The 24,460-nt window shown below is 33.6% G+C and overlaps 1 protein-coding gene across 1 annotated transcript; it reads right to left on the reverse strand.

Moving 5' to 3' along the window:
* Window positions 1-1,898: 1,898 nt before the first annotated feature.
* On the reverse strand, window positions 1,899-6,740 carry LOC145136606 (uncharacterized). The gene is made up of 10 exons (XM_079070721.1): window positions 6,379-6,740; window positions 5,579-5,798; window positions 5,219-5,490; window positions 4,352-5,105; window positions 2,971-3,351; window positions 2,819-2,894; window positions 2,666-2,729; window positions 2,441-2,576; window positions 2,237-2,350; window positions 1,899-2,111 (listed from the first exon to the last, which is right to left on the reverse strand). The coding sequence occupies exons 1-10, from the start codon at window positions 6,681-6,683 to the stop codon at window positions 2,046-2,048; spliced, it is 2,388 nt and encodes a 795-aa protein (XP_078926847.1). The 5' UTR covers window positions 6,684-6,740; the 3' UTR covers window positions 1,899-2,045.
* Window positions 6,741-24,460: the final 17,720 nt, after the last annotated feature.

Below are 24,460 nucleotides of genomic sequence, written 5' to 3' on the forward strand. Positions count from 1 at the left end.
AATTTTAGTTTTTTATAGTATTGTCATGTATTCTTATGATTGCTTTTCGAATAGATATAGAAAATGTAACGTAACTTAGACATTGTGGTTACAAAACCCAATGATCTAAAACTCTTTGTTTTTTTCTTTTTCTTCCGGCTTCTTGTTAATTTGGTGGTTTATAAAATTCAATAGTTCAAAAAAAAATTGAGTACTGTTGATCGCCTATCAAGTAGGTTAGTCCCGATTTTTTCTTATCTGCTCATATTCTTTTCTACAAGTTAATAGAATGTTTTTTCTAGGTTAATAAAGTGTTTTTTGGATCAATTTTGACATTCTCCTCGCCTTTGGAAGTTAATGAAATGTTTTGATCAGATCAATTCCAACATTCCTCGTGACTTTGGAAGTTAATAGAATGTTTTGTCTGGTTAACATTTGTTTGGGATTTATTATTTAAAGTATGTGTTAGACTATACATTGAATTCCTATCCTATGGTAGGCATGTAACCTTGTGGGGACATAGTTTCTATGGGCATAACAAGACTAATTTTATGCGGTATTTGAGACTCAACCATATGTATCTAGACAAACATTCTATTAAGTGCATACAAAATTGAACTTTTAAGAGCAGTTAAAGCATTCCTTATATGGTAAGTCGGTGCATGTGATATAGCTTTGTGTCACAGACTAACTAAGTCAGAGTAACTTGAATTGCCAACACAAGATCAAGGAAAATAAGAATGCAACTCAACACTTGAAAGCTCTTTATAAGATCGGAAGAAATGAAATAAGAGAGCCCTATATATACATAAACAAGATGCTACTAGAAACTGAGAAACATTCTTCTAGAATGTTTCTAGAAGATGTCTCTTCATGAGCTTTGTATGATGTTTCTAAAAATCTTGTAGAAACTTTCTAGAAATTATTACTAGGCAACTAAAATATGTACAAAATATATCTAAATAAGACGGGTTTTATAGCATAGTTGATTTTATAGCATAGTTTTAGTTTAATAGTCTAAAGCATAGGTTAATAGTTTAAACTTTAAAGCATATGTTATATCATCATATGGTAAGTCTTGTACAAAATAAGATATGATAGCTTAATTTCCAAAATTCCATCCTATATCAGCCCTTTGCTATGCTTATGTTGCTTTAGTTAGACACATGTAATAGCAGCTAGAGGTGTTGTGTGGTTCTGGACTAATCTTTTGAAGGTGGTTCACGACTAATCTTTTGGGCTAACAATTTTAATGACGAAAAACTAAAAATTAGACAAAAAATAAATAAATAAATAAATGATATCTTATATTTTGGTCTTAGTGCATAAAGACACCATAATTATGTCATTTTTTTTGTAGAATTTTATGATCTTGTAAAACAAAAAACAATCATACTTAAAAATCCTGATTTTGACAACTTTAGTTTCAATTTCGATTTTGTTTTGTAATTTAGTTAAATAGTTATGTGAAGAAAACCTAAAGATATTTAATGATTTATAACTTAATACATAGATTCACACATTTTCATTTTATCCCCTTTGACCATGAGAGTCCACTTGCACTTTACCAGAACAAGAAGTGTTTAAATTCTCAATCAAATGGACATCAATGGATCCATATCCAACCAAAATAAGTAATCACTAAAACACTTTTTTATTCTAAATTATCATCGTGTAAATTTAGAAATTCTATTTCATAGAATAAAAACATATATTTAGTGTTGGGTTTGACAAACAAATAAAGTTGATTTGGATAAGGTTTATCATGCAAAAAAAAAAGTGTACATCTTTAAAAAAAATTATAGTTAATAAAAGTTAAAAAAATGTATCATTTTCAAAACCGTAATTTGATATGGTGTCGAACAGAATTTAAGTTTTAACCAAAAGTATAGACATACACACACACACCACACATGCCATGTGCTTTCCTAGTCTTTTATATGCCAATAAAATAATAATCTTCGGTGAAGCATTCAGAATAATAGCTACAAACTTAAAATGAATATGTTTAAAGATTAAGAAATAAGAAATAAGAAATAAGAACCCCTTCCATTCAGACAAATCAATCAATCAATCCAGGTTGCTCCAACCACCTTTGCCATGAACCCATACGAATCTGCCCATTCATCAATCTGCAAAAAATAACCTCGGTTATTTTTTCTAATAAAGGACCAATTTTGAAAAACTCAGCTATACTCAGGGACCAAAAATGTAACTTGCTCTACTTTTTATAAAAAAAAAAAAAAAAAAAACATACCACTTTCTTTGTAGGGCGGCCGGATCCATGGCCAGCTTTGCAGTCAATTCTACCAAGAATGGGGTTGGTCTGTGGGCTATTCTCCAAACTTGTGCACAACACATATTGCATCGTCTAACATAAAACAAATATAATAAACAAATATGCATTTAATTAAATTAAATTAAACATAATTGAAATGAAAAAAAAAAATGAAATACTTACTGCTAATAATTTCAAAGTGTGCAAGGGGACAACTCTGTCATCATGATCAGCTGTCAACAGTAAAGTTGGAGGGTATTGTCGGGAATTATCAGAAGATTGCTCCCATGGTCTTTTCACATTATGTAGTGGCGAATACCTGATGAAAATGAAAATAAATTTTAATTATTAGTAAAAGAATATTAGAAGTTTGACAATTTAATTAGGATAAGATAATGTTGAACTCACTTGATTAACCATTGGAACTCTTCTTCTTTGTCTGAACAGCCATAGTCAGAAGTCCACGCATGACCTACCACAAAAAGAAAACAAAAACCATGACACAAGGGTATAATTGTAATTTTAACTAAATTAGTTAAAAAAAAAAACAAAATTACTCACCGATTGTGAACTTGTGAAACCTGAGCATGTCCATTACACCAACATGAGCAAGTGCACATCCAAATAGATCAGGCCTCTGTCACAACAAAAAAAAAAAACTTTTAGGAATAATTTAAATTAAAAATTTTAATATTATTGAATTAGCATAATACCTGATTAATGCAAGCTCCAACAAGTAGGCCACCATTGCTTCCACCTTCAATTGCCAATTTTTTAGGGTTTGTATACCCTGAAGACACAAGATATTGAGCACTAGAAATAAAATCATCAAAACAATTTTGTTTGTTTGAAAGGGATCCATCTTTATGCCATTCTTCACCATATTCTCCTCCACCACGAATGTTAGCCACACAGAAAACTAAACCTAAATGCCTCATGAGCACAATTCTACTCACACTAAAATATGGTGTCAAACTAATATTAAATCCACCATATCCATATAGCAAACATGGATGTGATCCATCTAAATCTATTCCCTTTTTTGCCACTATGAACATTGGTATTTTTGCACCATCTTTACTAGGTGCAAACACCTGAAACAAGAAACAAAACCCATCAATAATATATAATACACTTACAATGTCTTTTACAAATAATAGCAACATACTTATGTTTTTAATTTTTTTTACTGGTAATAGCAATATGTAACAAATAAAGTACAATATAGAAAATAAAGCACATAGCTTTTATTGATAGAAAATGTATCTATGTTACTATTAGAGTAAATTACACGATTGGTCCTTGTGGTTTCGTGATTTGACCGCTTGGTACCTGAATTTTTTTTTTTTTTTTTAACTTGGACAGTCCCCATGGTATGTTTTTGTTGTGGTTTTGGTCCCTACCAGACGTAAAAAGACTGTTTTGCCGTTGATAATTGGTGAGGGTGTTTTAATTTCATTTTCTTTTTCTTTCTAAATTTAAAAATGATAAACGAATAAAAGAAAATTATGAAAGAAATTATTAAGGGCAAAATAGTCTTTTTACGTTTGGTAGGGACCAAAGACAACAAAAACATAACTATCCGGGTTGAAAAAAAAAAGTTAGGGAGCAAGTATGCAAATTACCATGAACCACAGGGACCATTTGTGTAATTTAATCTTTACTATTATCAATACGAAGATGCATCTATGTTGCTATTATATTATAGGTAATAAAAGCATATAAGTAAGTTGCTATTATGGGTAAAAAATAGGGTTAATCTCATAAAAGACCTTATATTTTGTGTTTTTTCCAGATTAAACCTCAACTTTATTTTTTTCCTTTAAAAGACCTTGCATTTTTTCATTTTTTCCGATCTAGCCCTTTTAGTCAATTTTTTCTGAAAAAACTTGTAAAATGTGAGGCTTTTTTTTCGAGAAAAACTAAAAAAAGTTGAGGGTTTATTTCAAAACAGTTATAATGTTGAGGGTTTTTTTCGGAAAAAAATAAAAAAATACAAGGTCTTTTCCGGAAAAAAATTTAAAGACGAGGTTTAATCCGGAAAAAACACAAAATATAAGGACTTCTATGAAATTAACCCGAAAAAATAAGTACCTGAGTGACATGAAACTCTGTCTGATCAAATCCAGGAACCACAATTTCCCTAAAAATCTTCAAATCCGGAATCCCAGATTCTAAATCACATTGATATATGACACCAGGTGTAAGAAAACTTGTGAAAGCAATAAAAAACAAACTATCTTTCCTTCGTGCGCTGACATCATCCACACTCCCAATACTTATAGGCAAATCATGCAAAAGGGTCCCACTTTCCAAATCCCTCAACTGCAAAACATGCTTACAATCACTCAAATACGTCACTATCATCTGATTCTTGTTAACAGCAACAGCAGATTCAAGAACATCAGTTTCCCCTTGTGGAATGATTTCACTCCATGTGTTTGGTTCCTTCAAATCTACACGAACCATTTTGTACTTTGGAGCATCTTTATTTGTTAAAAAGGTGAAAACAGTGTCATCGTTTGCAATGGCTGCATACATTGCTTCAAAATTGTCAATGAGTTTGATGAAAGGAAGAGACTTTTTGTCTTTATAGTCTTTGATTCCATTAGGAAGAGTGGAAATATCACAGTAATATAATTTGTTTACTGGATCACAACCCTCGTTGATATAAAGAAGAACATACTTTCCATCTTCTGTTACAGAAGCTCCAATTGTGTATTGTGGATTATCAGGGTTTTCCCAACATAAAATATCTTCAGATTGATCTGTTCCTAAATAATGATAGTAGAGTTGATGATCAAGATTCGAGTTTGTCTCTGTTCCAGCATCCAGATTTTCTCCTTCCCTACCAATCATTAAAAATTAATGCTATTATGTAACTATATTAAGTTCACTAAGTCAAAAAAAAAAAAAAAAAAAAAAAGCTTTAAAACCATATCAGATGTCATTTGAACTTACTTAGGAGCAGGGTATCGGCTGTAAAAGAAACCTTTGTTATCATTTGTCCAACTGATACCCGAAAATTTAACCCACGATAATGTATCAGGCTCCACTTTCTTGTCCTTAATTTGCATTACTTTAATGGTGACCCAATCACTTCCACTTGAACTAAGAGCATAAGCCAAGTACTTAGCATCCTCACTAACAGCATAAGTATTCAATGAAACAGTTCCATCTTCACTTAGTCCATTTGGATCAAGTAGAACTTCTGCTTCTCCCTCTAAACTATCCTAAAAAACCAAGAAGAAGAAGCTAAAGTTAACAAGATTTATGATCTTGGTGTGTGAATTACAGTATTATACTATTATCATGTTATACCTGCATGTAGAGGACTTTCTGTGGTTGAAGACCACTGTTATGAAAGTAAAAGTATTTATCAGCTTCTCTAAATGGAGCACCAAACTTAGGGTAGTCATAGAACTTTGTAAGCTTATCATGAAGTTTTTCCCTTGTCTCACATTTCTTAAGCACAGATTCAGTCAAATCCACTTGCTTTGTTACAAATTCTTTCACCTCTTCAGAGTCGGGATCTTCAAGCCTGAAAATAGAGATTCAGTCAACAATGAGTTTTATAATCATAATCCTTAAAAAGGAGATGCTTCTTTGACAAATTTTGAAATTGATATGTGTTCTATTGTAACTTGGAGCATTTTGCAATGATTGTTTTGGGTTGCCCTAACAAAAATTGCTTTATGATAAGCTATACAATTATCAAACTATACATATCATCAATTACTTTGTTGCAGCCAGTTATCTGGTTCCAATTCTGATTCTTGATTAATTATCACTTTAAAATTGCATACCCAAAAACTATTTATATCTATGTCTTTTTTGGAAACAAGGTAGTATTCCACATAGAAAAGAAGAGCTACAGTCTGACTTGCAGGGAAAAATAGGCGTAATGTTCAAATTCCGATAAGCGAATTCTACAAACATTTAGTAAATATTGCTAGCGGCATAAATCTGGACGAGTATTATTCAAACAGTGTACAAACCAATTTCGCTGTTAATAGGCAGATAAACAAATAAACTCACACACCTTTCTTCCCTATTCCAAACAGATATAGAATCAACAAAAGGAAACGACCAAAAATCAGAAACAAAAACGAAATTGTTACCATCGGTAAGGATCAGGAACAGGGACGCCATGGTAGGTATCGACAACGGATTCGTCACGGCGGAAGGAAGGGTAGTGAAGAGGCTCATCAAAAACAGATAAGGAACCCATTGAAGAAGAAGAGGAGGAGGAGGAGGAACTGAATAGGCGGAAATGACGAGGATTAACGATGCAGTTCAGGTGTTCGACGTTAATCCAAGTCGTCTGCTTCGTTGGTGTTGAGTGTTTGAGTCGTCTTAAAAGACGCGATGACTTTGCGGTCGTTGTGGAAAGAATGGCGCGCGCGTGGTAAGCACATGATAACATGGTGGTGCTCAAAGCCTAAAGGGATGTGTGCTAAAATCAAGGTAAATACTAAACAAAAAAAGGGTGTTTTCTATTCCTTCTTGGATTTGTTTGACCTTTTGGGACCAATGAGGGGCATTTTAGAATTTATATATATATATATATATATATATATATATATATATATATATATATATATATTTTATGAATTAAGCGTAATTAATATAACTATAAATCAAACCAAACTAGTAAACTTTGATAAGAATTTTAATATGAAAGTTATATCTCTTATAACTTTTGGTGTATCACATTCTTTACAATGGAGGGGTATTTATACTACAAATTTTACTAACATATAATTGTAACTAGTTAGAAATGTTGACAAATTTACCATGCACCAATTATTATGTCATCCACCAATTATTTACAACACCACCAATTATTTACAACACTCCCCCTTGGATGACATCATTTTAGCGTTAAACTTTGACGTACTGCCTCATTAAAAACCTTGCTAAAGAAAACCCAGTGGGAAAAAAACTTTAGCGAAGGGAAAAAGAGTGCAGTGTATAGTTGACTCCCCCTTATTTAGACATTCGTCACATTATATTCTATGCACATGTCGCATTCCGATGCCATGGACATGTTTCCTGAAGATTGCAGTAGGAAGTGCCTTCGTAAAAAGGTATGCTGCATTGTTACTGGATTGAACATATTTGATTTCAGCTTGATGGTTCTTTATAAGCTCTTGAGTGTACTCAAAAAACTTTGGAGGTATATGTTTTGTCCTGTCGCTCTTGATATATCCCTCTTTCATTTGAGTGACACATGCTGAGTTATCTTCATAAATTAAAGTTGGACATATATCCTTTTCAAGTCCACATGAAGTTAAAACTAGTTTTGTCATCGATCTTAACCATGTACATTCTCTACTAGCTTCATTTAGTGCAATTACTTCAGCATGATTTGAGGATGTGGCAACAAGTGTTTGCTTTTGAGAACGCCAGGAAATTGCAGTACCTCCATTCATGAATACATATCCAGTTTGAGATCTAGCTTTATGAGGATCAGACAAATAACCTGCATCTGCATAACCAATCAAGCCTTGTTTTGAATTGTTAGGGTAAAATAACCCTAAATCACTAGTTCCTCGAAGGTATCGAAAAATATGTTTGATTCCATTCCAATGTCTTTTTGTTGGGGCTGAACTAAATCTTGCTAGCAAGTTTACAGCGAAAGAAATGTCAGGTCTAGTACAATTGGTAAGATACATAAGAGCTCCAATTGCATTTAGATATGGTACTTCTGAACCAAGGACTTCTTCATTTTCTTTGCATGGACGAAATGGATCCTTGTCAATATTTAATGATCTAACAACCATTGGAGTGCTTAAAGGATTTGCATTTTCCATATTGAAACGTTTCAAGACTCTTTCTGTGTAATTTGATTGATGCACAAGTATTCCGTTAGGCATATGCTCAATCTGTAAACCAAGACAATATTTGGTTTTTCCAAGATCTTTCATTTCAAATTCTTTCTTTAAAAGTTCAATCACTTCAAGGATTTCTTTATTCGTTCCAATGATGTTCAGATCATCAACATAGACTGCTATGATCACATATCCAGATGTTGTTTTCTTAATAAATACACATGGACAAATAGTGTTATTTTTATAACCTTTACTTGTCAAATAATCGCTTAAACGATTGTACCACATTCGCCCAGATTGCTTTAAACCATACAAAGATCTTTGTAATTTTATAGAATACATTTCTTTGGGTTTTGCACTTAATGCTTCAGGCATTTTTAATTCTTCAGCGATTTTCATATAGATATCACTATCAAGTGATCCATACAAGTAAGCTGTAACAACATCCATAAGACGCATCTCTAAATTTTTAGATACTGCCAAGCTGATTAAATATCTGAAAGTGGTTGCATCCATTACCGGTGAATAAGTTTCTTCATAATCAATTCCAGGTCTTTGAGAGAAACCTTGAGCAACAAGTCTGGCCTTGTATCTTACAATTTCGTCTTTCTCATTTCTTTTTCGTACGAAGATCCATCTATATCCTAATGGTTTCACAACTTCAGGTGTGAGAATAATGTTCCCAAAAACCTTTCTCTTGTTAAGAGAATTTAATTCAACTTGCATAGCTTCCTTCCATTTAGCCCAATCATTTCTTCTTTGACATTCAATGACAGATTGTGGTTCGGGATCATCATTCATAATATCACATGCAACTGAATAAGAAAATATTGCACCTATATTGTCAGTTTCATTTTCGTCACATATTCTATTTGTCTGACCATAATTTAATGCATCATCCTCCTTTCCTGGGGGAATTTGAATAATTCGTGTTTCTCCAGGAACACTTTCATCGTGATCTAGTGCATTTTCTGCTCCTCTTCTTTTTCGTGGGTTCTTATCCTTAGAACCAAATGGCCTTCCACGCTTCAGGCGTGTTTTAGACTCTTGAGTGACTTTATCATCAGATTGTCCATGTGGAATGTCAATTCGAGCTGGAACATTGACAGCTGGTATATATGATTTAGTCACCCTTTTTGTGTCAGTAAATGCATCAGGTAATTGATTTGCCATTTCTTGGAAATGCATTATCTTTTGAACTTCCATGTCACATTGCTTTGTGCGAGGGTCAAGATATGATAAAGTAGGCTCATGCCATGACACATCCTTTTCCAGAATCTTCTTTTCTCCACCTAATGATGGGAAATTTGCCTCATCAAATTGACAATCTGCTAGGCGTGCTGTGAAAACATCACCTGTTAATGGTTCAAGATATCTTATAATAGAGACTGACTCATAACCAACATATATTCCCAACCTTCTTTGAGGACCCATTTTCGTCCGTTGAGGTGGTGCAATAGGGACATATACTGCACACCCAAAAATTCTCAAATGGGATATATTTGGCTCTTGACCGAAAGCAAGTTGTAGTGGAGAATATACATGATATGAACTTGGTCTCATGCGTATCAATGATCCAGCATGTAAGATTGCATGGCCCCAAACAGAAACAGGAAGTTTGGTCCTCATTATCAATGGTCTAGCTATTAGCTGGAGACGTTTAATCAGTGATTCAGCTAAACCATTTTGTGTGTGTACATGAGCAACTGGATGCTCAACAACAATTCCTACAGACATACAATAGTCATTAAATGCTTGTGAAGTAAATTCACCAGCATTATCAAGTCTCACTCTTTTGATAGTATAATCAGGGAAATGTGCCCTTAATTTAATAATTTGGGCAAGAAACTTTGCAAATGCCATATTACGAGTTGATAATAGGCAAACATGAGACCATTTGCTGGATGCATCTATTAAGACCATAAAGTATCTAAATGGTCCAGATGGTGGGTGAATCGGTCCACATATATCACCTTGAATTCTTTCTAGAAATCTAGGTGACTCCCTTTCAACTTTCATTGGAGAGTGTTTTATAATTAACTTTCCAAGGGAACAAGATGTACATGGTTTTATGCTATTGGATTGAGGGAACTTTTGGTCCTTCAATGGATGCCCATGTGTATTCTCAATTATCCTTCGCATCATTGTTAATCCTGGGTGGCCCAACCTATCATGCCATAAACTGAATGTCCCAGGATCACAATGTTTTCCTTCGACTACCATATTTGATTCAATCATATGTATATATGTATAATGTAGACCATAATCAAGTGTTGGTAGTTTTTCAAGCACATGGTTTGTGTCTATAATATACATATATTTCTTATTTTCAATGGTCACAGTTTTTGTGTCATATCCTTTGAAATATATGTCATTGAAACTTAATAAGTTTCTATTAGACTTTGGAGAAAATAAGGCATTTTCTATACAAAAGCTTGTACCATTTGGTAATATAAAATGGGCTTTCCCGGTTCCCTCTATCAAGTCTGCAGAACCTGATATTGTATGTATGACTGTTTTTGTTGGTACTAATTCTGAAAAATATTTCTTTGATTTCAGAATAGTATGTGTACTACCACTATCTGCTATACAAAGATCTCCAATCTTTTCTTGGTGTTGTGCTCCAGTTGGACTCATATTAAACTTCACATATAAAAGGAAGAATAAGTGAATAAACATAATCATAATTATTATTAAAAAGAAAGTTCATTTATTGTAGGAAAGACATTACATGAAAAACAAACGAAGGAAAAACAGTTTTACTAGAACAATAATAGATTTTTTTTTTTAGTTTATGTCTTCCATGTCATTGCAGAAATCAACAACATTTAGCGGAGTGAATTCAACATTATCAATGAGGTTTGCTTCTTTTCCTTTTCCTTTAATGGACTCTTGATAAAGTTGACAAAGATGTGCAGGTGTGCGACAGGTCCTTGACCAATGGCCTGTGCTACCACATCTATAACATGAACCATCAGATTTTTGTGATGTCCCAGTGTCATGCCTTGCCACTTTGGCCTTATCTTGTGTGTGGACATTGTTTCTTTGTGAATATTGGTAATTATTTCTTTTCTGGCCACGACCACGATTATTACCTTGTCCACGACCAGAATTATGGTTCTGATTATGACTTTGGTTTCGATTAAAATAGCCACGGCCTCGTCCTCGACCACGACCTCGCCCTCGTCCACGTGTATTGTTTCGATGACCATCAATATTTGTAGCATTTGCTTCAGGAAGTGCTACTGATCCCGTTGGACGAGATTCATGGTTTTTCATCAAAAGTTCATTGTTTTGCTTTGCAACGAGCAGACATGCATTCAATTCAGAATATCTTGTGAACTTTTGCATCCGATATTGTTGCATCAAAGTAATGTTTGTTGCATGAAATGTTGAGTAAGTTTTCTCCAACATATCTTCATCAGTAACCTCTTGTCCACAATACTTGAGTTGTGAACATATTCTGAACAAAGCTGAGTTGTATTCATTTACTTTCTTGAAGTCTTGAAACCTTAGTGTTCTCCATTCATCTCTAGCATTTGGAAGTATAACTTCCTTTTGATGATCAAATCTTTCTTTCAAAAGATTCCAAAGAATACTTGGATCAGTAATATCAAGATATTCAAATCTCAACATTTCATCAATATGCTTACGAAGGAAAACTTGTGCTTTTGCTTTGTCTTGTGCCAAACAATTATTAAATTCATATATAGTATTTGAGATACCCATGGATTCAACATGCATTTTTACATCTATCATCCATGGCACATAGTTTTTCCCACTAACTTCAAGTGCTACAAACTCGAGCTTTGCAATGTTGGACATAATGTAACTATAAATTTGAAACAAAATAAAAATTAAAATTAAAATCCATTTATTTCAATAAATATTACACAAAAAAGAAGCGGTAAAGCTAACATTGCATACAAGCCTAAAAGTAGATGAAATTCCATATTATCTTCGATGTTAAGGATTGGGATGAAAAGTAACATGACTATTATAGTCATGATTATCACAAAAGGATGAATCATCTTGAAGCTTGATTTCTTGAAATTGATTTATTTGATACAAGAGAGAAAAATTTGTTGTGGGTAAAATAAGCAGGTAAAGATGTTTATTTATGGTAAAAAAATATAATCGTTGTTTTTGCTGTTTATAACCGTTGCATATATATTCCCGTTGTGTATATATGTATATGTATTTTATAAATCATGTAATAAGACTTATAACTAATACATAACTTTACTAATTATAAACATAAATAAATATTAGTAAATGTTTAAATAAAATTATGAAGAGTATCTAAAATATAAATAAACATTGACATGTATAAATAAATATAATTTAAATGTTAGTATGCACAAATAAAAGTTAATAGCATAATATAAATGTTAGTATGCATAAATAAAAGTTAGTTGCATAATGTAAATGTTAGTTTGCATAAATAAAAATTAGTTGCATAATGTAAATGTTAGTATAAAAATTAGAATACATAAAGAAATGTTAGTATAATAAATAAAAATTGTTAGTAGTCCATAATGTCCATAATGTATAAGTTTCATTAATTCATTAGTATTATTATTATTTTAATATGATTGAGGTTTTTATAATTAATAGTGTTTTTAATAAGTAATACATACCTTGATTAAGATAGATGTGATTTTCCATTTGTTTAATAACCTTGATTAGAGCTTTCGTGCTGATAACGTGTTATGAATTAAGCGTAATTAATGTAACTATAAATCAAACCAAACTAGTAAACTTTGATAAGAACTTTAATTGAGAAGAAAGAATATTTAGAGAGAATATGAAAGTTATATCTCTTATAGCTTTTGGTGTATCACATTCTTTACAATGGAGAGGTATTTTTACTACAAATTTTACTAACATATAATTGTAACTAGTTAGAAATGTTGACAAATTTACCATGCACCAATTATTATGTCATCCACCAATTATTTACAACACCACCAATTATTTACAACAATATATATATATATATATATATATATATATATATATATATATATATATATATATATTGTGTACTATTTCTTTATCATATAAACACTTGAAAGTAAATTTAAACTTGAATAAGTAATTGTTTGGAAAATATGAACCCAAAAGGTTAGTGTTGGATATCAAAATATTGATTTTGACATTTTAAATCATAAACTTAAATTTATCTTAGAATATATATACCTTTTAAATCTTCTCTTTTAATTGTAAGTAGTTATTTTTGATGAAAATGTCCAAATGGATCTATGCCTGTCTCATTTGTTTCTAATAATTTGAGGTGCATTTCTAGTCTTAAAACCATTTTGTCATGATTGTCTTTATATATATACTTGTCATTTTTAAGCTTACATGTTATTAACTGTCATGATTGTCTTTATATATATACTTGTCATTTTTTAAGCTTACATGTTATTACTGATTGATGTACATGTTTAAAACAGTCCATGACATCTATCAGACCTAATCTAATACATAAGACAAGATGACCGAACGTCCTAGGCCTTATGATGACTTGTGGCCCCTAAACTTAAATATGTTATGTTTTATTTACGTATATAAGCTAACAAGTATTTTAAAAGTTATTGTCTGACAAGAAAATATATGTTGGTTTTTAACTTTAACTTAACACCAAATAATTATTCTCTATATTTTTTTCAATAATTTTTATAGAGTAATTATGCAATTGGTGGTTTGGGGTAATCTGTGTGTTTGGTCTATAATTTTTTTTAACTTGGACAGTCCCTAAGATGTAACTTTTGTTGCGCGGTTGGTCCTTGCCCGACCTAAAAAGACTAATTTACACTTACTTTTTTTATATTTTAAATCAATTTAAATAATTATTTTAATTATAATAAAAAACAGAGTCCTATTATAACGTTTTTATCTCCTCAACTCAACTCATATGTATACAACCTAACCCTTTTATTCATTTCACTGAAATGGTCTACTACCTCCCCCCTTTCTCTTTGCCATCGGAGCTACCGTCGGGGCCGGTGATGTCGCCGACATGTGTCACCCCTCATCTATTTTGGTTCTCCGGTGGTTTGCCTATTTTGTTTCTAGTTTGATTTAATTTAGATCTAGTGGTGGTTTGATTTTTCGATTTTATCTTGTTCCGATTTGTTTTTACAATTTTCTGGTTTGATTTCCTTCAAATTTGCTTCAAACATGGTAGTGATTTTCCGGTTATCCCATTTCCCACTTTCCATGTTCCTAGTACGATTTTTCTGTGATTTGCTTTTGATTTGCTTTATATAAACAATATGGTGGTGTTCCGTCGGTCATGTCGGAGAAGACGTAGGGGGTGGTTATTAAAAAGAGGTTGAGGAGGAGGGGGTTGGGTGGGGAGGTGGACATATATCTAGTTACCATTTTTTAAAATATTAATAAGTTAATAACATAAATAAAAAAACACCAACAATGATAAAATAGTCTTTTTAGGTCTGGCAGGGACCAAACGTGTAATAAAATTACATCTTAGAGATCGTCCAAGTTAAAAAAATAGGAATCAAACACAAAGATTACCCCAAACCACAAGAACTATTCATATAATTTACTAATTTTTATATTAAGTGGCTGGCCTATAATATGTTTGAATTGCCATTTCCAACAAACAAACACATACTCCACAATAAGAGTTTAAGTTAGAATTTTTTGTCCATAGCTTCCTCAATACTCTTTTAGTCCAAAAAAAAAGAAAAAAAAGAAAGATGAAGGAGATATATGGTATTTTTAAAGATTGGATATTATTTGATTCACCAAATGAAAATGCAAACAAAGAAAATTTGGGTTAGAAGATAAAACATCCACCAAATGGCTTATAGCTCATTGGTATCCGATGTTGCCCTTTCTCCTTGAGGTTGAGGGTTCAAGTTCCGTTGTGGACATATGTGGATTTAATGAGTAGTTTAGGAATAGATTAAATTTGCCGATTCAAAAAAAAAAAAAATTCAAAATTTTCGGAAATTCACCTCCTCAAACGTAGTAAAGTCACCATTCAATGAGTTGATAGTAATTCTCGCTCTTCAACATACATGATTATAACATAAAAGTGGCATATCTCCCTTTAAGTACAAGTAACAAAACAACTTTTCCAACAAAAGACCATACATAACTAGAAAAACTTGTTAATATTTGTCACATAACTGTTTCAAGTTAACAGGTTATACATTGTTCTAATGGATAGAAAGTAAAAAACCTTAACACAGTCATTAAATAATTGTTTCAAATTAACATGTTATATATAACCAGAAAAACCTGTTAATTGTGTAAGTGTCACAATGACTAATAGATTCTTTATCACTAAAAAGGTATTGTAACTATCCAAACATCTCATATATATATTTAAAAAGGGAAATCTCCAGTAAAGTCCTAAAATTTTACCCTAATTTACGAAAAAGTCCCAAACTAAATTTTGTTTACGAAAAAGCATGAATTACCGGTAAAAATAACGATTTGACCCCTTTTTACCGGTTTCATTACTTGCTTATTTCATTAAAGTCCTATTATTTTACCCTAATTTACGAAGAAGCCCCAAACTAAAAGTTAGTGATGATTTGTCCATTTTCTCCATGTAATATACATTTTATCGGTTTTATTGCTGACCCTGAGACCTAGTCATTAAATTAGATGATGAGATGGATATCTTGAGTTATATAATGCTATGTTTAGCATAAAACTTGATATCCTGATGTATTGTGTATTTTTTTGGAACATAAAATGCATCCAACGAACACTACAATAATTACATAAACTAGCAACAACTGCGTTATTTTTTACGTTTATAAGACATGTCAAATTGTCTATCTAATCTTATGTAACTCAATATGTCCATCTCATTAGACATCAACTCATTTTCTGCATTTTTTCATGGAAACACATATTTTATTGGTTTCACTGCTGACCTAGATACATAATCATAAATGAGCCGATGAGATGAATATCAAATTTTATAGTAGATGTAGCATTATATAACGCATCGTATCCATCTTATTAGCTAATTTAATGACTAGGTGTCTAAGTCAGTAATGAAACCGATAAAATATATGTTAAATGAAGAAAATGGTCAAATCATCACTAAATTTTATTTTGGGACTTATTCGCAAATTAGGGTAAAATAATGGGACTTTAGTGAAACCGGTAAGTAAAAAAAACCGGTAAACCGGAAAAAGGGGTCAAATCGCCATTTTTACCGGTAATCCATGCTTTTTCGTAAACAAATTTTAGTTTGGGACTTTTTCGTAAATTAGGGTAAAATTTTAGGACTTTTCTAGAGATTTCCCTATTTAAAAATGTAAGAATAACTATAAATTATATAATGATCTGGAATTTTTCTGTTTAATTACCTATATACTTCTTTATAGAAAAGTCGTGATTTTATAAAAATATGAATTAGTTATCACAATACAATGAGTGAGAAGGCAAACGGGCAAAAAGTTGCACCGCAAAACCTTTTTGTATGATAAAACTATTTTTTTAAACTATATCTATAGATTTATGGGACATAACATTACTATATATGATCCGTTGTATTCTATAAAGAAGCTCCACCGCATCCGGTGCGAGTAAACCAAACGTATCAAACGCAAATGCTATGAATACATGTTGATTTTTCATGCACAATTTCTTATGTTTTGTAAGTTTGCATGTGACAGGTTTTAAAGGAGCATGCCCGCCTTGAGGTTCACACAATTGTGTTTCCCTCCAACCCAACCAAAAGCCAAAACTCAGCTAATCTAAAGGTTGACCTTCTTTTTGTTGGGTCAGCCAAGAAATTCACATATGTCTTTTCTGGACGGAAACTCCGATACACTTAATATGTCAAACAAAATCATCTTAACCTATATACTAAAAACCAAAGTCGGTGGGCCGACTTTGGTTTAATAATTTAGATTTTTTTTTCTCTTACATGTTAACCCCTACATCTTTCTGTCTTTTTTTTTCCTTTCACAGTCCCAACTTTTTCCCTTTCTGTCTTCTTTTTTTCCTTTCACAACCCCAACTTTTCCCTTTTTTTTTTTCCTTTCCCTTGAAGCCAAACATAATTATTCAAAACCAAGACCCATAAAGTATTCTAACTTGTACCCCATGCATTGATAGTTGTACCTTAAGCATAAAAACTTGTATATTCAAACCGAAGTCGATATAAATTCGAGGCGGACAACGTTTCGATGTAAATTTAGAACTTTCGTTCGTCAATTTAAAAAAACAATTGTTTTTTAATTTACATGCGATATAAGTTCAAGTTTGTCTACGTTTCGACGTAAATTTTTTTATGATTTCGTGTTTTTTTTTCTCATATTTCCTACTATGAGTCGGGTTACATATAATACATTTTTATTATTTGAAATTATGTTCGTTAATATAAAAAAATTAATCTTAATTATTGCGTATTTATATGTATATGTTCGTATAAATTCAAGTTTCTTTATGTTTCGATGTAAATTTTATGTATGTTTTCATGCTTATTTTTATATACGTTCTTACGTATATGTTTGGTCACATATAATATATTTTCATTCGATGATATAAATTGGAGTTACTCGTTGGTACCGACCTTGTATATTTATATACGTTCATTACTGCCGCCGCCACACACGGCATGTAAAATTCTAGTTACCACCAAAATGAATTCTTATTCTTGAAGTTAAGCTATTGCGATTTGCATAATCACTTTGTTACAATAAGATTAACTAAAAGTTACGATTCAACAAACAAGTAGAAGTTAAGCTATTTCGATTTGCATAATCACTTTGTTACAATAAGATTAACTAAAAAGTTACCATTCAACAAACAAGTAAAAGAAAACATATTGCATGTGCTTCATGTGGCTCACATTGTCACAATCATATTTAGTTGTTCGACAGTGTGCCTCTCAACTCTTTTGAGCAAGTTGTATACATCACAAAATACACCACAATTAGGTAAAGTTATAAAAAAAATATAAGAACATCAACAGAAATATCAAGACAAACATAATCAACTTTATATAAGAAATCGCAAGGGTTATAGTCTTTGTCACCAGCATAAGGGAAGGGTCCGACGTGACTGCAATGCATCCACCCTAGTTTCCGCAATGTGATGATTTTGGGATTGTATTATAATAATTGTTTTATTATAAAATACTTTTGAACATTTGAATAAAAACTTTTGAATGTTTGGATAAAAGTTAATTCGACTCTTTGGTTGAACTAAAAATGAAATTTTTACTTTATGAATTTCGGGTCGTTATAGTTTTTGATAGATAACTATTTAGGATGAATAGTCTTGACGAAAGGAATAGTGATCGTAAAAGAGAGAGAGAGTGTGTATATAGAGAACGTCTAAATCTGACTTCGTATGAAGAAATTGTGATTTTTCCAAGTTTCAGCGTAGCAGTATGCGACACAAAAACCGAAATTAAGATCGATTGATTGTTGGGCAAAACAATCTAATTATAGTTAAAGATCTCGTCAATACCTATCCGTCGATATAAAGACAGTCGAGAACAGATGTATGAAAGAGATATGATTTTTAAACGGAGTTATGCAACATAAGCCTTCTAAAAATAATAAATTAAAAACAAAGTGAGAATTAAGCAACATAGTCTAAATGAAAGGTGTAGTACTCGACGATAGCTACACGTGGATATGAAGAACGTCGAAAACAAAGTTGTATGAGAAAGATACGATTTCCTGAAGTTTTTTGAAAAGCGCCCCGCGCAGGTAAGCGCGGCGCGCGCTTCTAGAAGGTGCAGCGTGGACTACATAGGTTTTGACAAGTGGTAGGTGAAGAATGGAGCGACGATATCTCCCCAAAACTCTATCTATAAATTGCCTCATTTGCCCCCTTCCTTTCTCAATCCAAACTCTTTCATCTCTCTCTCAGATCTGAATTCCCTTGGGTTTTTCAGGGTTCCGAGGAATCTCATTTTATCAAAATTCTGAGGCATCTGAGCGCCGGAGAAATAAAAGTGCTCGGTATTGAAGTCCTCTTTGCGTAAATCCCGATTTTCGCTAGAAATTCCTATAAGTTAAGTTGTAGTTACTACGCTTTAAGTGTAACTTATATTTATATTCATAGTCGTTATAAATGTACAAATAAGATTTATCAGTTATTCCAGTATAATACTGATTGATCTACTTACGGGAGAGATGTCTAGAATGGTCATGTTGGCTTGGTTGTTGGATTCCAGTAAGGCTACATGCTGAAATGGTCCTATCTCCAAACGGTCCTGCCTGGCTAATCCTTATTTGATAGAACTCTCGGTATTCATTGAGATTAGTGAAAGATCTATCTTTCATTACCAGGTTGTCATAGAGATTAATAAGTTGTAGTATTATAGGTTAATACGTGTTAGGCGCGTTACCTGCCTGTTGGATCGCCAATAGGATCACCCAAATAGCGGTCAATCGTCTGAGTAATTTTTCCAGGCGAGTTATCTCACTATACCATGTATTACAATATATATCCATGTATGTTAGGATAGAGAGCTATTAGAGTAGAACTGATAGAATAATCTCTATGTGCTTAAGTGAAAATGTGTCTGTACTAGTAGAGTCTAAAGTGCAGTCTCTATGAGCATAATTATTATAATATTAGATTTAGTTAGGGTATGATGGTGGGCCGAAAAAAGAGGTCGGGAGCATATAGGCCCACGTGTTAACAAAATGGCATGTAGGCCGTAAGTACACATAAACCCATGTTGACGAAACGCCATGTAGGCCGTAAGTACACGTAGACCCGTATTAAAGACGAAATGGATGGGCCATAAGTCTAAGATACACATATTACTTGGCAGATCGTGATCCATTGTTTGTATGCATGTATATGTATTGTGGTATATGATATTTTGGGGAACTCACTAAGTTTCGTGCTTACCCAGTTGAATATAAATGTTTTTTCAAGCATTTCATTGATTCGTGAGAATCACAAGGTTCGACTGTACACACGCACATTCGCAACATGTTTCCGTATAACATAATTATATTATGATATATTGAATAAATAAAAATGAAAAAAATTGGGTTTAAAAATCAGGACGTTACACATTTATTTTAGAGTTTGATGTTTAGGATTTTCATGTGTTTAGCGAGTAGGAGAAGCAGTAGAAGTTGTGGTTGTTCCATTGGTAGCGACAGATCAATTATAAGGTGTAGTTGATGCAACATAGTTTATGAAGGCTCTCCACTCGGCATCGAAATCTTCAGCTTTGCTAGAATCATTTCTCCCAAGGGTATCAAGCTTGGGTCCCAGGTAGGACTGTTTTTGGTTTTGTAAGATCATGATGGTAAGATTACAACGAAATCCTAAGTTCCTACAAAAATGACCTAGTTATAAGTTTAAAATATGAAACATGCATCTCATCCATAAATTGACCATTCAAAAATTATCAAATGTTCAAACATAAATGTTCAAATGGGGCTTAAACCTACAACCTATGGTTGAGGGTAACTTTTCATCAACACCTGATACCGCTAGGCTACAAGCCCTTTGCTAACAAAATAGTGATATGTTACAACATGTATGAATCAAAAATCTAATATGTCTATCATGGTAATTTATGTACATTTGACCATGTAGAACAGCTGGAAATAGCCAGAAATTAGAACATGGAAATATATAGAAGCTGAGTTTATATCAAGATGAATATCAAGAATTAGCGAGTTTATATGTAATGTCCCAAAAATATGACAATAAAGTTTTTTTGTTTTTAAATTTATAAATCATTAAATCATATCATTTCATAAAACCAAGGTAATCAAAGTTTTATCAATACATCATCATTATCAGAGTAAATCACAGAATGCGGAAACATGTGGTGAGTTACCCAAAAATACCACATACCAATACATACATTTGCAAAAGGCTACCCCCATGGTCTTTTCCTTGAAATTCCATGGGCTACCCCCATGGTCTGACATCCAAGTGCCATGGGCTACCCCATGGTCTTTCCATGAAATGCCATGGGCTACCCCCATGGTCTGACATCCAAGTGACATGGGTTACCCCCATGGTCTTTCCTTGAAATGCCATGGGCTACCCCTATGGTCTGACATCCAAGTGTCATGGGCTACCCCCATGGTCTTTCATGCAAGTATCACAGAGACAACTAGCATTTCACATAACAAGTAATGGGCCAGCATTGGTGCCTTCGACCCATGGACGTAGTGAGAAAACTCACCTCGCACTGCCAAATCTTACAGAAAGAATCTCTGGTTGTTGGCCTGCTAAAATCCCCGCGCTATCAATCACAAAATAATCATCCAATCAATAATTGGATCCTGACTCACCCTACGAGTCCAAACTTGGGTAAAAGACCTTTTTACCCTTCCCTATACTGGGCCTAAGGCCCAAGTTCAAATGTCCAAAGGCCCAATTTCCAACATAATCACTCAAGGCCCAACTATGGCCTAATTTTCCAAATCGGGCATCCAAAACCCTTTATGGGCCTAGCATCTAAAGGAGCCCAAAAGATACCAACCAGAAGCCTTAAAAGAATCTAATGGCTCATCAAGGCCCACACTAAGAAAACCCAACAGTGACCCAAACCTCAAAAGCCTAAAACGATCCTCTGGGGAGTACGCCCAACATACTCGAGACGTACGCCCCGCGTACTCGACCACGATGCACAATGTATAACTTCCTGATGCACGTTCCTTGCATTACGCTGAACGTACCTCCTCGTACACCCACCATACTAGTCAGGAATCCAAAAGCCCACATTTTGCTCTTAATGGGTTAAGAAAAGATATCCAAAACATAGAATTGGTCCCTAGCCAAGGTCTTAACCAATAAAGTTTCCAACTTTGCTCACAAACACGACTTAATGGGACTCAACACTTAAAAAGAAACTTAATACTATCTTAATACGTGCATGGACCAAAAACTTTCATAAATTTTCCATTTTTATGAACAAGGGACCTTGGTGGAGCTTAGATCTAACATCCACTACTTCTGGAGTAGATCAAAAGCTCACCTTTACATCAAGGGACTCAAAAAGGCCAAAGAACTCCCTTAAAGTAGATCCAACCAAAAAGATCATCAAGTTTAAAGCTTTTTACCTTAGGAAGCTTGCAAATGGAATGATACTCTTGGATCTAGAAACTCAAGCCACACATCCAAATGATTCACTCCTTCTTCTTCTTCTTCACAAAATATCCATCAAGCACATACCATGCTCAAATCGCCAAATTGCACTTAGGGTGAGATTCTAGGGTTAAAAATGGATGGAGTCTGAAGCTATTAAGGTTTTGTGAAGAGAAAATGAGCTTAAATAGGGTCCAAACCCCAAAAATAGGGTTTGCATGAATCTGGAGTACGCCTCGCGTACTCCTAGTACGCTTACCGTACCCCTATCAAGTTCTCGATCCTCGCCTTTGTACGCCCAACGTACACTGAGGTATGCCTAACGTACTTACCTTCGCATCAGTATGCCCCAAGTACTATGGTTTTGGCTTAAACCTTGCAACCTTCCGAAGGCCATAACTCCTTTGTTATAAGCCCGATTCCGACGATCCTTATATCCACGAAGAGGTAACGAGATGCTCTACACTTCTATCAACTCATACTTACCTTAGGATTTCCCAAACAAAAATATAATTTCCATAAAAGCCCGAGCTGACACTTTACCAAGATACCCCTTGGCTCTAAAACACAAACCGAACACCCGGATCATCTAAATTACGTCACCCACACACAATTGGGAAACGATTCGGGACAGGGCGTTACAACTCTCCCCCACTTAAATTAGATTTCGTTGTAGAAATCATTCCTTACCATCCCATGCGCCAGACGGCTTGAGCAACTTAACCACAACCCCGAGATAGAACACCCATCCCAAATGCTACCGAGCCAAAATCCTAACAGGGCTCTCCAAACTTGAAAATGAACGAACCCTTTCCCATCCTAAAATAATCCCATGCATAATAGCCACATCTACTCAACCTGAAACCTGAAGCCTCGAATTGGTTTGACTCCCAGATAGACCGCCCGTACTAAACCAATGCTAATTTCATTCCACTTATCCATCAAACTGACTACTCAACTTCTGATTACCTGATGTTCCCACTAGAAAACAGAATAACAGACTATACGTTGCTACCGACAACCTTTCACTTGACCACATGGATTAGATATTCCTTCGAGAGAAGGCTCATCTTGATGATAACAATTCCATGAATATAATGAGTAACGCAAGAAAAACTGAGAGATAAACCTTCTAGTGCTGAACAAGGCACTGCTACCCTTGATTGTCGAACCAACATACCGTTGCTGAGATTCTAAAATAAGGCCTGGCAATTGGGTTGAGTTTGGGTTGGCGGGTCACGAGTTGGCGGGTTGGCGGGTCAGAAAACATAAACTCAACCCAACCCATATAATATATGGGTTGATGGGTTGGAGGGTCATGGGTTGGTGGGTTGGAAACCTCAACCCAATCCAACCCATATAACCCGTTTAAGTATATATGGGTTCGCGGGCTCACAAGTTAATGGGTCAAACCCAAACCATATAACACGTTTAATAAATAAGCAACACATTTTAAAAAATGAGGTTTTTTCAACATAAATTCATAAAATGATTCAAGTAATTAACATAAAAAAGGGTTTCAACATAAATTCATAAAGAATAACATCCAAATAAAAATGAAAAATGAAAAATGAAAACATTCATAGAAAGTGGATGTGATCTTCGTTCGTGACTCGTGAAAATAACGACATGTATTTTCTCTTTTTCTGATTAACGAACAGCAAATGCAGATTAGTCACATACGAATACGGAAAGAATACAATGATACAGAATATTACGAATACGGATGGAAATCAAATTTCATTAACAATTAAATATATCATTTTTTTAAATGTAATATATATATATATATATATATATATATATATATATATATATATATATATATATATATATATATATATATATACGGGTTGGCGGGTTGACCCGCGAACCCAAACAGATAACCCAACCCAACCCATGAAATAAACGGGTTGGTGGGTTGGCGGGTCAAAAATCTCAACCTAAACCCGTCTATTTTCGGGTTGGGTCAGTGTCGGGTTACAGGTTGGGTCGAGAGTTGCCACCCCTATCTGAAACCCCATACATGCCTGACCCCCACACATATAGAACCCATCCAAAACATAATCACAAGAGCCTGATCTACCATCAAAACTGAAACCATCTTTAACCCTGAACCCTTCAACTTATACCCTTGGCTTACATATTCCTTAGTTCATATCCTATTGAAATGAAGACCTTGCATATAAACCCTTGGCTTACATATTCCTTAGTTCATATCCTATTGAAATGAAGACCTTGCATGAAACCATCCTAAGCATCCCTCTACGCCACTCACTGACCA

The sequence above is a fragment of the Lactuca virosa genome, chromosome 9 (assembly GCF_052849685.1).
Source record: "Lactuca virosa cultivar CGN04683 chromosome 9, Lactuca_virosa_CGN04683_v6, whole genome shotgun sequence".
Lineage (NCBI taxonomy): Eukaryota > Viridiplantae > Streptophyta > Magnoliopsida > Asterales > Asteraceae > Lactuca > Lactuca virosa.